Source organism: Vespa velutina, chromosome 24 (genome assembly GCF_912470025.1).
Source record: "Vespa velutina chromosome 24, iVesVel2.1, whole genome shotgun sequence".
Taxonomy (NCBI): Eukaryota; Metazoa; Arthropoda; class Insecta; order Hymenoptera; family Vespidae; genus Vespa; species Vespa velutina.
The window spans coordinates 3,013,582-3,027,985 of NC_062211.1; the positions used below are offsets into that span (position 1 = coordinate 3,013,582).

General features: G+C 31.9%; 2 protein-coding genes across 9 annotated transcripts in view; one reads left to right on the plus strand and one right to left on the minus strand.

The window, feature by feature from the left end:
• LOC124957152 (bromodomain-containing protein DDB_G0270170-like) overlaps positions 1–5,144 on the minus strand; it is a 28,610-nt gene extending 23,466 nt beyond the window's left edge. The window contains exon 1 of one of the 2 annotated variants that reach the window (XM_047513917.1): positions 4,990–5,144. In XM_047513917.1, the coding sequence (XP_047369873.1) occupies positions 4,990–5,021 (32 nt within the window). In that variant the 5' untranslated portion in view covers positions 5,022–5,144. Of the gene's footprint in view, positions 1–4,311; positions 4,968–4,989 lie in introns of those variants that run through there. The other variant, XM_047513914.1, reaches the window with a different exon arrangement.
• Positions 5,145–6,573: 1,429 nt separating this feature from the next.
• LOC124957150 overlaps positions 6,574–14,404 on the plus strand; it is a 223,821-nt gene continuing 215,990 nt past the window's right edge. For 5 of the 7 annotated variants that reach the window (XM_047513901.1, XM_047513907.1, XM_047513905.1 and 2 more), the window contains exons 1-3: positions 6,574–7,122; positions 7,569–8,103; positions 8,224–8,613. In XM_047513901.1, the coding sequence (XP_047369857.1) occupies positions 8,458–8,613 (156 nt within the window). In that variant the 5' untranslated portion in view covers positions 6,574–7,122; positions 7,569–8,103; positions 8,224–8,457. The remainder of the gene's footprint in view (positions 7,123–7,568; positions 8,104–8,223; positions 8,614–14,404) is intronic. The other 2 variants (XM_047513903.1, XM_047513902.1) reach the window with 2 other exon arrangements.

Genomic DNA, 14,404 nt, shown 5'->3' on the forward strand with positions numbered 1-14,404 from the left:
TTATTTTTTTTTTTTTTTTCATTTATTGTGAATTCTATGAAGCAATTTCTTTTTTTCCCTCCCCCTTCCCTTCTTTTTTGTATATTTTACATCCTTGAATGACAGATGACGCGACAACGGTTTTTAATTAAATCTTTTTAACTAAATTTTTCGAACCCGTGTCTAGCAAAAAAAGGAAAAAGAAATAAATTATATAAAATTATATGAAGGGAAAATTAAATTATAACTTTTTTTATTTTTTTTTTTTTTAAATATTAATATGTTTTTGCATTTGTACTTGTATTAATATATTACTTATACCTATTTTTTTTTTTCTTATTTCAATTTCACGATGATAATAAATGAAGAAAGTTTAAGCTCTCTTTTTTTTTGTTTAGTGGGGGAAAAAAAAAAAGACAATTATTTCTTTTTCACACTAGGAATAGAAAATATATACGTGATAACGCTACGATTCTATATGTTACTATCGGCCGCGTGTCAAGGACTTTAAGGAAGAATACATTCGAGAGTTGCTTACGCGGTCTTCTCTTACGTAAATACTTCTATCGGGTAACAAAAATAAAATAGAGAGAGTGACGTCACTGAGAATCGAAGAATACGCCAGGATTTCTATGTAGGAAAGATCGTTCTATAAAACTAGGCAACCATCCAAAAACAAATTATCTTAGTCGAAAAATTGATTTTTATTTTCGACAAAATCATTTTTATGAGAAAAGAGTTGCGAGAGAAAACGAGAAATAGAGATAGAGATAGACAGAAAGAGAAGGAGAGAGAGAAAGAGAGAGAAAATTCTTTTTTTCTTATTTACATTTGTCCTTGTATTTTAACGTCCTTGTAAATTATCGTTTCGTATCAAGAAATATAAATCAAGATCCGTATGTATTATTCGTTTTGTTATTATTAGAATGACACGATATCAAATGAAAAAGTCATATCATTTTTTTTTTTTTTCATAGATATTTTTTTTTGAAACCCTACAACCTGATGCAACCCTGACGCAAACCTGACGCAACCCTGATATAATTTGTATTCAAAAAAAAAAAAAAAATAAATAAATAAAAAAATATTAAAAACTTTTGATACGAAATAACAATTAATTGATACCATACAATCAGATAATAGAGTTCAAAAATATAGATTATCTAATCTAATGATTTCAAAGTTATGTGGTGTTAAAAAAAAAAAAGAAAAAAAAAAAAGAAAAAAAAAGAAAAAAAAAGTTTCAAATCGAAACTACAAATAATCTAAGAGATCCTTGAAATATGATAAGTACTTTTTATCGTCGTCTATATTGTAACACGAAGATCTTCAAAAGAAACCGAACAATGTTATCATATAAAAAAAAAAAAAAAAATAGAACTCAATTAAATTAACAGAAAATCGTCCGTTTTGTTTGTAAAATTTTCAAAATTTTCTTAATTGATCAACTAATTTTCTTTTTTTTTTTTTTTTTTTCACATCATGTTACCACAGAAGAAAATCTAAATTGTGGATCTTCGAGGGAAAAGAAAAAAAAACAAAGAAAGGAAAGAAAAAAAGAAGAGAAAAAAATACTAAACATTATATAATTCGAAAATCGAAAGTTGAAAAGAATCCAAGATATTAAAAAAAAAAAAAAAAAAAAAAAAAATATATATATATATATATATATATATAAATAAAAAAAAAAAAAAATAAATTTGACAAACCAATATACACTATTATACGTTGTATATTCATATATACGTAGTACATATATATAACATATATACATACACGTGTGTATACATACTTATATATTAATATACAACGACACGTTTGCCTCGTGCCCGATCTTGGATCCGCGTTTCTCGCCTTGTTCCAATTCGATCGTCAAGTGCAACACTGATCGTGAGTCAGAGGGACTTGTCCGATGGAGAAAAAAAAAAAAAAAAAAAAAAAGAAGAAAAAGAAAGAAAAAAATACCTTACAGTCACTATACCTTTAGACATTATACCTGTAAAGGGTTCTATGTGTTTACATATGTACGTGTATACATGTATGCGTGAGAAACAAAAATGGAATGGAAGGAAAGAGACAGACAGTGAGAAAGAGAAAGAGAAAGAGTGAAAGAGAGAGAGAGAGAGAGAGAGAGAGAGAGAGAGAGAGAGAGAGAGAGAGAGAGAGAGAGAGAGAAATAGAAAAATAAAAAGGAAAAAAACGAAAAGGATAAAAAATCTTAAACGAGAAACGGTGGTTATCGTGTGTGTGTGTGTGTGTGTGTGTGAGAGAGAGAGAGAGAGAGGGACAAAGAAAACGTGCTTACAATTAGAGTAGGATGGAAGAGAACGCGCTGGCTTAGCAGAGTGCAATGACCCAAACACCACAGTGACTCGGAGGCGTGACGTAGCGATCAGCTGGTGCACCGAAGACCGTGCGAGAAAGAGAGACAAACCAGACAAACAGAGAGAAAGAGTAGAGAGAAAGAGAAAGAGAGAGGGGAGAGTTAGAAGAGCGTGAGCAAGCGCCTTCTAACGTTAAATTAGAAATCAAAACGTGACTTGAGTAACGTAGAAAGAGAGAAAGAGAGAGAGAGAGAGAGAGACCATTTTTCCATTTTTATTATTATTTCTTTTTTTTTCTATATACATACACCAGATCAATACTTACGTATGTGTATGTATTATATGTATCTATATATGTGTGTATATAGTATATGTATGTATATTTGGTGTATACGGTATATGTATACATATATGTGCTCGATCGAGTATATATTCCCTGATCGAAGAGTATTGAGTGAGTGAGAGAGAGAAGAAGCGATATATATCGCAGAAACGTTCAGTTTCGCCTCGATCATCGATAAGACCCCCCCACACGTCACGATCAGCTGACGATGACAGATTGGGAGTCACGTGACGAGCTCGCTCCGGTCATTTTTAAATCGCCAATGGAATAGGGCCGCGAATTTCTCTCCTACTCCTCTCTTCATTTTCGATTAGTTTTTATGGTCTCATGTAGTTGTACGTGACGAGATTGGTGTCGTCTTATCGAGAAATATATATATATATAATATAATTTGATGATTTTTAAATTTGTTTTTTTTTCCGATAGAATTTTTTTTTAAAGATTATATATATGTATAATCCTTATGTGTGCGTGTGTTTGTATGTGTAACAACATTGGGTGGAAAAGAGACTAGTCGAAAGGCAAAGTTATTACCATTTAAGGAAATGACCATGGAGAAGCCATTTAATGGTTACTGCGATTTAAGAATCTACCTTTTACTTCGATCGAAGAATTAAATCGCTTTCTTACTGGATTTCACAAATTTCACTACAGTGTATGTATATATTTTTCTCGAATTACAAGACATCGATGAAACATTTTGTATATATATATATACATGTATATATATATATATATATAGACGTATGTAGTATCTCAAACTCATCGAACCATTTCGATTCGCACAAAACCAAATCGAATTTCACCGTTTTTCTCTTCGTTTATTTATTCATTTTTTTTTGTTGTTGTATTTCTTTTTATATTTTTCATATTTATTTATTTTTTCTTTCCTTCTATATAGAAATTTAATTTCGAAACGTTTTATAATTTTCCATACGTTGAAATTCAATTCTTTTTTTTTTTTTTTTGTTTATATTTAAAATGAATTTTGAAGGAAAAAAATTAATCGAGATTTTCTTTTTCGTAATCGATCGATTAATTTAATTTGAGTTGTCTTTTTTTTTGTTAACTTTTCCGCCATTTTTAATAGTCGGTAGTAATCGATTAAAAAAAAAAAAAAAAAAAAAAAAAAGGAAGAACGTAAATAAAAATAAAATGACCTAAAAAAACGAAATAAAAAAAATATTAGTTACCAGAAACATACGCGAGGTGTCGTAACGTTCATCTATATCCGCAACGACGCAGTCCAGGGGTTTGAGGATTTTAAAGGTTAGGTTAGATACGTTAACGTAATAATACTAACAAACGGATTCAACGACCTTTCTTTCTTTCTTACTTACTAGCTTACTGCGTTCGAATCTAATATATGCGTCATGAATAACAAAGAGGATTGACACCGTTAGACATTCTAACGGTAATATATGAATATTCAAATAGATAATATATATCGACCCTAACGATCAAGCTCTCTTAGTGACGTAAGCAATTTCTTTTTGTTTTATATATATATATATATATATATATATATATATATGTCTCATTTTATTTTATACATCTTATTTTATTTTATTTTTTTTCCTCCCCATGTATCCCTTGAGAATGATAAAGAGGAGAATAAAATATCAACGAATAATTACAACGAAATAAAATGATGGATGGACTTACCTTTCTCTTATTGATATATTTCTTCGGTTGTAGAAAAAATAACGATGTCGTTGTATCTTCTTCGGTCCAATCGAAGTTCGCCGAAGGAAGTTCTCAAGGAGAATTTCTTTTTCGAAGGTAGCTCTAACGAGGAGAAACACCGATTCATCATCGATTTATAACGTTTGAGTAATTCGTTGACAATCGACGAGCGTTATCACAAATGCATCGTTTCAAAGGGCACGCACGAATGCAGAGTAGGGACACACGCGATGCACGCACGCACGCACACGAACAAAAGACTTTTGTGGTCACTTTCATGTGACCGTCATTTTTCATCCTTTGTGTCGTATCTTTCATGATCATAGATGGAAGGAAATTATAAGAGACAGAGAAAGAAATAAAGGAAGATACGAAATTTGATCGAAAGATTTGCACGCAGTTGTAAAAAAGAGATATAAAAGAAGATCAATGATGAAATTATCATAAACGACATTGTCGTTTGAATCAACAACGAACGATGATTCTGGGCACACTCGCGTTTCTTCTAACATTTGTTTTTTCTTTTTTGTTTCTTTTTTGTTTTTCTCTCTTCTTTTTTTTTTTTTTTTTTTTTTTTTTTTTCTTATTTGCTTTTCTCCTCGGACTTAAAACACAATATATTTAACGGCCAAACATTTTTACCCAATTAATACTCACATTACTAATCGCGATACTATCGAGGATATCATATTAACGTATATTTGCGCTTTATTAAGCGCCCACGATCGGCACAAAGAAGAGTTTAATGCGGACGGTCGTGTCTAGCACCGCTGCTCACAGGTCAGCCATGTTGGACTGGCAGCTAGCCGTTGCTGCGCCCCTTACGTCACGTCGTGTTTTCGTCACGTGACCTCAGGAACGTAGATACTCGTGGCTCAACTTAGGGCGCAATACTATACGAATTTTCCGAACTTAGTTGAAATATATTTCGTGTTATCTACGTTTTCGATTTTATCTTTATTGAAGGAGAAATTACGATTTATCGAGTTATCCTTTTTCTTTTTCTCATCGAATAAAAATTAGAAATAAAAATCAGAATCTAATTTAGAATTTATCGATTTTTTCTTGGAAATACAAATCATATTACAAATAAAATTTACGTCACATAACAAACATTGCGTTACAAATACGAAGTATTTAGTTAGATCATAGTTTATTCTTTTTTAACAAATAAAACTTACAAGAATAATATTCTTTCACTTTGCGCATTTCATTTCGTATCATTATTCTCCACAAATCGTAGATCATCAAACTTCTCTTTAGGCAAATAAAAATACATATTATATATAGACGTAACGTGATTTCTTTATTTCGTATATCAAAAAAATAAATCCTGCTGTTTCACGTATATATGTCATCGAACGTGTAGGTTGAAAAATCATTGCGATCTAAAAGAAAAAAATAGCTAAGGAGAACGAAAAGAAAAGAAAAAGGAAGAAAAATAATTTCGGAATAATGACGACAACGACGACGAGGAATGAGAAGACTAAAAAGGAACGCGAGAGAGAGAGAGAGAGAGAGAGAGAGGAGAGAAAAAGAAAAACGTTGGCGTTACAACGGGAAAAATAGTCATAAGCAGGGCGACGTGTAATACAAGTTACGGGTATGCGCTAGACATTTTCCATCTCTCTCACTCTCACTCCGACTCTTTCTTTCTGTCGCAACCGCGCGCAAACGTCGTCGCGATACGGCCCTAGGCATAGCCCTCACCGATCTCCCCTCTTCAGCACCTTTATGGCCGTCAGGATAGACGAAGAGAAACGAACGAACTTCGGCATGGTCGTGGATACATACCAACGACTCGAACGCGACGCTCGGTGGCGGTGAAGGCAATGTGCGGTGGAGGGAGGTAGTAGCGACGGTGATGTAGCAGAGGTAGTAGTTGCCTGATGGTGGTAGTAGTGGTAATGGTAGTGGTGGTGGCGATGCTAGTAGTGGTGGTGGTGGTGGCGGTGGTGGTGGTGGTGGCGCTGCGTGCCGGGCAAACGGCTGTGCCGCGTGAGCGGAGGAGTGGGAGGAGTGGAGCCGGTGGCTTGACGAATCGGTGATGAGGTGAGGGAAGGTGGAGAGGGGTGGAGTTGGGTCGGATAGAAGGTGGCAGAGGACGAGGTGGAGTAGGGGAGGGGGCGAGGCGAGGCGCGGAAGGGGCTACGGGGGGTAGGGGGCGCCCGAGAGAGTGATAGAGTGGGGAGGGGGGTGACGCGGGCACGGCTCGCGGGAAGGAGCCGTGCCTCCCTGCCGTCCGCCCGCAGTGCGCGCTACGCGATATCACTGGTCGGTCATGTGTGCGTCACTATTCTCACGTTCACACAACATTGGTACCGTTCGGAGGAGTCGAGTCGTCGTCGTCGTCGTCGTCATCGTCGTCGTCGTCGTCGTCGTCCTCTCCGTCGTCGTTGTCGTTGTTGTCGTTGTTGTCGTTGTCCTCGTCGTTGTCGTTACTACCGTCATTGAAGTAGCGTGTGCCCAGTATACAAAACGGTGCGCGCCCGGAAGTTCAAAGTGTTCCTTCTTATCCTCCTTGTCTTATTATTCTTCGTCTTTTTCCTCTTCGTCGTCCTCGTCCTCGTCGTCTTTGACGTCTTTGACGTCGTTGACGTCGTTGACGTAGTGTTGAACAGTGCTGTGAATAAGAGGAAAGAGATAAGGGGAAGGTGCGATACACAGGAGTTCGGAAGGAAGGAAGGAAGGAAGGAAAGGACAGTTGATCACAGGTGGAATTGACGAGACACGTACCGCTGCAAGGGCTGCTTGGGTTGGGCGGGAGGGGGAGGGGTCCTTTTTTCGTGTGTGCGTGCGTTCATTCTTCTTTTTTCTTTTTCCTACTTTCTTTTTTACCTTCTTATCTCTTTGCTAATAAAAAAATCCGGAAACACGACGACGTATTTAGTTTTCTTTTCTTTCTTTTTTCGTTTTTTGCCTTTCAAGTTGGATCGAAAATACCCGCGAAGTTGAACGAAATATATATATATATACATGTTGTGCATATACATGCATATGTGCATATATGTATCGTTAGTTAGTTGTTGTTTGTGTTTGTGTGTGTGTGTGTGTGTGTGTGTGTGTGTGTGTCTAGGGTGTCCTCGTCGCGAGGAGAGAGACACTCCATACACTCTCTCTCTTTCTCTCTTTCCTCTCTTCTCTTCTCTTCTCTCTCCTCTCTCTCTCTCTCTCTCTCTCTCTCTCTCTCTCTCTGTCTCTCTGTCTCTCTAACTCCGTATACTACTCTCTTCTAGGCTACGGGAAAGTAACTGGATTTATTCTCGCCTCATGGTAACGGCCTTCGTTTCAATACGAGTGATATCTAATATTGAAGGGGTAAAGAAGAGGGAAAGAAAAATCAAAGAAAATTAATAGGACGAAGGAAACGAATGATAATTGGTGAAAAATAAAAAAAAAAACAGAAGAAAGAAGAAATTAATGAAGAAAGAAGAAAACTGAATGAAGAAGATATAATATTTAGTTCTGTGCAAGGTGAAATATTATTTTCTTGCAAGTGGCAAGAATAAATAAGTAAGAAGTGTAAGAAGAATCGGTGATATCGCGAGTGTTGTTTTCTTTTTTTCTCTCTCTCTCTCTCTCTCTCTCTCTCTTTCTCTCTCACTTTGTCTCTTTCTTCTCTCCTCTCTCTCTCTCTCTCTCTCTCTCTTTCTCTCTCTTTCTCTTCGTCCTAACAAAAATAAGCGAAAATACGTGAGAATACGTGAAAATATAGTGTGCTTGAGAGAAGAGAGAGAGAGAAAAAGAAAAAGAAAAAAGGAAATTATAAAAGTAAATAATAATAATAATAATAGTAATAGTAATAATAATAATAATAATAATAATAATAATAATAATAATAATAATAATAATAGTAATAATAATACTAATAAATAATAAATAAATAAATAGAAAGAAAAAGTGGAATTGGAAGTTGACGAAAAGAGAAGTGAATAAACAAAAACGAAGACAAGCGAAAAAAATAATCAACAACAAAGTAGCAGCAGCAGTAGCAATAATAACAACAACAATAACAGAAGGAAAAGAAACGGGGGTAAAAGAAATAAATAAGTGGGGGTGGCCGTGGATCCGAAGTCGCGGATTCGGCGGAACGCGCGCGAGCGAGCGTTTACCGATCGTCGTAATATGGCGTACAAGTTTCGCGAGGAGATCGTGGGAAAGAGGTTCCTCTCGGTGAGTGGTTTCACCAAGCTGAAGGTGAATAAGATCATTGAGTGGGGTTGGCGGGCGGGGGTGATACGTGCAGCCAGTCACAGGGATAACGACTGTCACGATCTTCAGGTAAGAAAAACGATATTATTGTTATTATTATTATGGTTATTTTTTAATAGTATCGTTAGCAACGGTATTTACGGTTTATCTGCTTTTCTTTTCTTTTTTTTTTTTTTTTTTTCTTCCAGATTTTTTTCTTTCTCATCTATATTAACCTATTGCGATTGGGGGGAGAATTCTTTTCCTTTTTTTTTTATTATTATTACAACTTTTTTTTCTTGTCTAGTAAAGAAAAAAATTATATATATATATAATGTGAAATTATATTTATATATATATATATAATCTTTTATTATATATGAAATATGATGTATATATCATAATTTATTTATATATGTATATATATATATATATATATATGGATTATTGGAATATATAAATGAAGTATAATGTAATATCTCTTATTACTATTTATATTAGTATAATATATTTATATACTATAATAAATAAATAATATGTACAACACACAAATATATATAGATTACAGAATGTCTAATAAGTCCATTGATGTTCATAGAGAACAATATCTTGCAAATGATTTAAGTTATAAGACAATTTATTTAGATAAATTTACACAGCTCTGAGTCGTACCTACAAACTGCGTATAAAGATTTTCTTTTTCTATTTTTTTTCCTCTTCTTCTTCTTTTTCTTCCTTACTCGTGACCTTTCCTTTTCATCCTAAGTATTAAAGGTTTCTACGAGACACATTTTCCACGGGACTATTTTGTAATACAATCGTTTAGAGGTTTCATAATATTTTGTATGTAATATATTTGGTTACGTTGAACAGGATCACTGACCTTCAACTCGTCAAACCACATGACTGCTTGATTTGTAAATAATGTATTTCTATAGCACGGGGGAGCTATGAATTACGGCTACATTATGAATCTGTTAAGTCAGTCGTTAAGATGACGATTATCTCTTAAACGATTCATAGTAGTCATTTTTTATACTAAATACGATTTTTGATTGCAAGTAAGCATTACTGCATAAACACGCAAGAAAGAAATTATAGATATCTATTTCAAAAAAAAAAAAAAAAAAAAAAAAAAAAAAAAAAAAAAAAAAAAAAAAAAAAAAAAAAAGAAAAAAAAATAAAGAGTGAAAAGGAAGAAGAAAAATGAACTATGAAGAGACAATGTATATATGTATGAATATTACTTATACTGTATATTATACTTACATAAATTATTACTTTATATACATAAAGTATAATATACTTTTATATAATTATATAAAAGTATATTATATTTTATATATATTTTATATATAGTATACATAGTAAATTAAATAAATTATGTATACATATATATATATATATATATATATAATTATTTAATAAAAATATAAATTTTATATTTAATAAAATATTAATCTTCAAATATTGAGATGAAAATTAATTCGATGATGATAAAATATATGAAATAAAATTAAAAGAAAATTAGATATACAAATGTGTAACTTTAAGGTTACATAAAATTATAAAGGGTTAAACTGGTTTGTAAAGCGCGCCTAAAGCAACACCTTTTCGAACAGTCACTCTCTTTCTCTCTCTTTCTCTCTCTCTCTCTCTCTACGTAGAACGTCGCGTGTACGGACATGCCGTGCGTGTTTACATCGCGACGAGATCGACCTTCCCGTAGCCACTCACGTAAGATTGTACTGACCAATAGCATGTTCCTAATTCTTAACGTAGGACGATCTGTCGTTGTTATTATCGTTTCCCTATAGGCCAAGGTATCTTCTTTTATATCTTTTCTGAGATATCGATATGTGTTTATATATACATATATATATATCGATATGATAAGTGTAAATTATAAATATCTTTCAAATCAATTACACAATAGTACGAAGACGACTATGAGTAATTTTACGCGATTTTAAAAAAGCAAGATAAAAGGAATAGAAAAATTTAGAATATCATGAGAAAATAAAAAGAATATTCAGTCAAATTTTATTCTTTCGACAAGAATATTATTATCGATATGTTTCTGATAATGAACGAAATTTTTTCGAACATTGTCCCTAATCGTGTTAAACTTATATTGCGTTTAATATAATAATTGAGATTGTTGTGATTTTTCATTTTTATCAACGATCTCATTGTATTTCATAAATCAACGAAAATAGAATAACTTAACTGTAGAAGGTTAGGTTTTAAATATGCTATTCGTAACCTAATTTTTTGACTCGTTTATAGAATTATTTTATATATCGTTGGATATGTACTATCATTTATACTAATATAATTATATTATTAAATTTGTTAAATCGTACTCGGTAACAAAAATAAAATTTCGAATATAAAGTAACAATTGGGGATAATCATTTATAACCTTACTTTTTAAGGTTATTACAAAAATATTTTATATATTCGTGAAAGCTATTATTATTATTTATACTAATATATAATTAAATATACTAAATATAAATTGTACTAGAAGAAAAAAAAAAGAAGTAAACCTCATGTATGAAGTAAAAATTAATTTAACTAATTCTCGTATAACTTAACTTCTTAACATCCTTACAAAAATATATTATATGTCGCGAAAGTTATAGTTAACATGAAAAAAAAAAAAGTAAAAAAAAAGATCATAGAGAAAAAGAAACTTTATATATGAAATAAAGAATTAGATATACGTCGATAAAATCGAATCAAACTTCTAAATAACATGTGGTCCTTATAGAGAAGCTTAAAGCTTCAAATTAGTTTTTATCTTTCATAATAACAAAATGTCAAATGAGAGAGAGAGAGAGAAAAAGATAAAGACAGATAGACATTGTATGTTTGTTTCTCTTTCATCATATAAAAATTTTCTATACATACATATATACATACACACGCGTATGTACATTATGTAAATACATATATATATATATATATGAAAAGAATATTTGATTAGTAAATGTGCGATAATATATACATGTATCGGAAGTAATTGACAAATATGTGTCTTTTCTCTCTCTCTCTTTCTCTCATACGTTTCATTTTTACTACGTGAGTCAGTGTCGAAATTACGATTTGTTTTTCTCTCGTGTCACGAAAGTATAAAGTTTGAGAGAATGCCATCATGAAAGTCGTGTTTAAATTGATGAACTCTTATTTCGAAATTCAGAGCATAGGTCGTATCTTTTCTTTTTTTTTTTTTATTTATATATGTAAGAGAGAGAGAGAGAGAGAGAGAGAGAGAGAGAGAGAGAGAGAGAGAGAGAGAGAGAGAGAGAGAGAGAGAGAGAGAGAGAGAGAGAGAGAGAGAGAGAGAGGGAGAAAGAGAAGCAGGTTATTATTACTGGATTTTATCGTGACCGTCATATAATGTTTAAAGTACGTTAATATTTCGAAAGATCTTAGGTTATGGATTCGATGGTCTCTTTAGGGTATTTCTAACTCTATAGAACGCTGTGTTTCTCTAATCGTATCGATGACTTTCGCCGAGTGGAAACTACGTTACTTTACTTGAATTTTCTTTCTTATTGGAGATATTTATTTTCTTAGGAAATAGGGGAAAAGAGATAAAAGAAATATATAGAAATATAAATGTGTATATATATAGGTAAATAGATAGATAGGTGAATAGGTAGATAGATAAATAGATAGAGATAGAAGATAGTTTTCAAAGGCAAACGTTGGTCACGGTCGGGGTGATAGCGCGAAAATTACGCGTCGACCTTGTGTATTTGTGAACTTTACGAGCAGCAATGTATCGAGTTTTGTGTGTGTGTGTTTGTATATATATATATATATATATATATATATATATACGTGTGTGTGTGTTGTCTGTTATGTATGTGTCTCGTTCGTAATACGTTCGGTGGCCAAACGAGAGACGATCCTTTTGGAGAACATCCTCCCTATTTCGTCCGTTAAAAAATATTTCTGAGAAACGAAAAAAATGAAAGTTAATAATTAGATTTATTATAATTCATTAACATTCAGTTCAGATTGGAATAATATTTTATCGAATTATTTAACTGTATCCTTGATAAATTATGTATTGTTGTTATAGAATTAAGGAAAATAATATTTACGTTAGGTAAACAATTTTTTGTTTCGACCAATCACGAGACGTCGAGACTTTCGTACGAAACAGTCTCGTTTCATCGTCAGAGGAGAGCAGAGGTCCTGTGAACGTTCTCGTAGGTTATATAGTGGTGTCGTCGTAGGAGATAAAAGAAATAATATGTAAGTACAAAACTTATTAAGATCGGCCATATACCACGCAGTTTAGGTTAGAGTATAATAATTTATCGATACATATACATATTTGATTATAATTAAAGAATATTAAGGGACATTATTTTTATTAAATTAAAATAGACGATTCGTTTGTGTCACGTAAAAATTTCGATAGGCCAATTACGAGACGACTAATGATATACTGTCTATTAAGATTATAATAATAATTCATAGAAACATTCATCTATTCTTAATTAAAGGAATATTTTTATAAAATTAATGGAAAGAAAGTATTCGTTTAAGTCGCGTTAAAATTTTCCTCGACCAATCACAAAGTGTCTAACTTTCGTACGAAATAGTTTTGATTAATTGTTAAATGAGAAGTTCTTGTGAACATTTTCGTAGGTTATGATGGTGTCGTCGTTAGAAAATATTCGTAGGAGATAAAATAATCGTATTGCAAGTGCGAAACTTATTGAGATTGTTTATATAATAAGCAATTTATATATATATATATAAAAAGACGATACGATTGGTTGTTAATACAGATTAACCAATCACAAAGCATATAAATTATATATGAAATAATACCGACCAATCGTGAGATTTGTAATTCGTTAAGGAGTTCGTGGATTATAATTAGTGATGTCATTAGAAAATATTTGTAAGAAAGAAAGGAAATGGCTGAGTACAAGCCTTGCATATTAAGTTGATTTATATGCGCACTCAATTTAAGTTATAATAATAATAATAATTTGTGGTAATATCTGACTGATTTTTGTAAGAGAAACGTTCTTATAATATGAAGGAAAAGTAAAAATTCTTGAGATAAAATTTTCGATCGATAATCACATGAACGCATGTTTTATGTATCGAAAATAGAAGAAAGTATTAACCAATAGTGAGATACGAAATTCGTTAATAATTTTGTAGGTTATATAGTGATATCGTCGGTAGAAAATGCTCGTAAGAAGGGAAAGAAACGTGTGAGTAAAATCGTTCATATACGTCCTCAATTTAGGTTATAATAATAATAATTTAGGTTATAACTATAAGACGTTCAATATATCGATGCTTTACGATATTGTCGACCGATCTTGAGATTAGGATATAAGTTATGAAAATATATAATTATTTTTGATAAAAGAAATATTATTCTTAAAAAATTAAATAAGGGGAAAAATTAATCGGATAAAAATTTTATTATATCAATTACAAGATTCGGAACTTACGCATATAAAAAACATAATAATTAATCGATCACGAGTAAAGTTATATACATATATATGAAATAATATATATGTATATATATATATATATATATATATATATATATATAATAATAATAATAATAATAATAATAGATCAATCATCAGGCTCGAAAGTTGTTAGTAACTTGAGGTTATGTTTGTCTTACAGTTGTGATAAACTTATAATGTAATAGATATATTCCTATCTATTTTTTTTTCTTTTTTTTTTTTTTTTTCTGTTAAAACATGATCGATCCTAATAAAATAATCGGATATTAAAGTTTACACTTTCCGATCCTTTATAATGAAGTAAAAAAGTGAATGGTAGCGTGCTCTTAATATATATTTTTTTCTTTTTTCGTTTT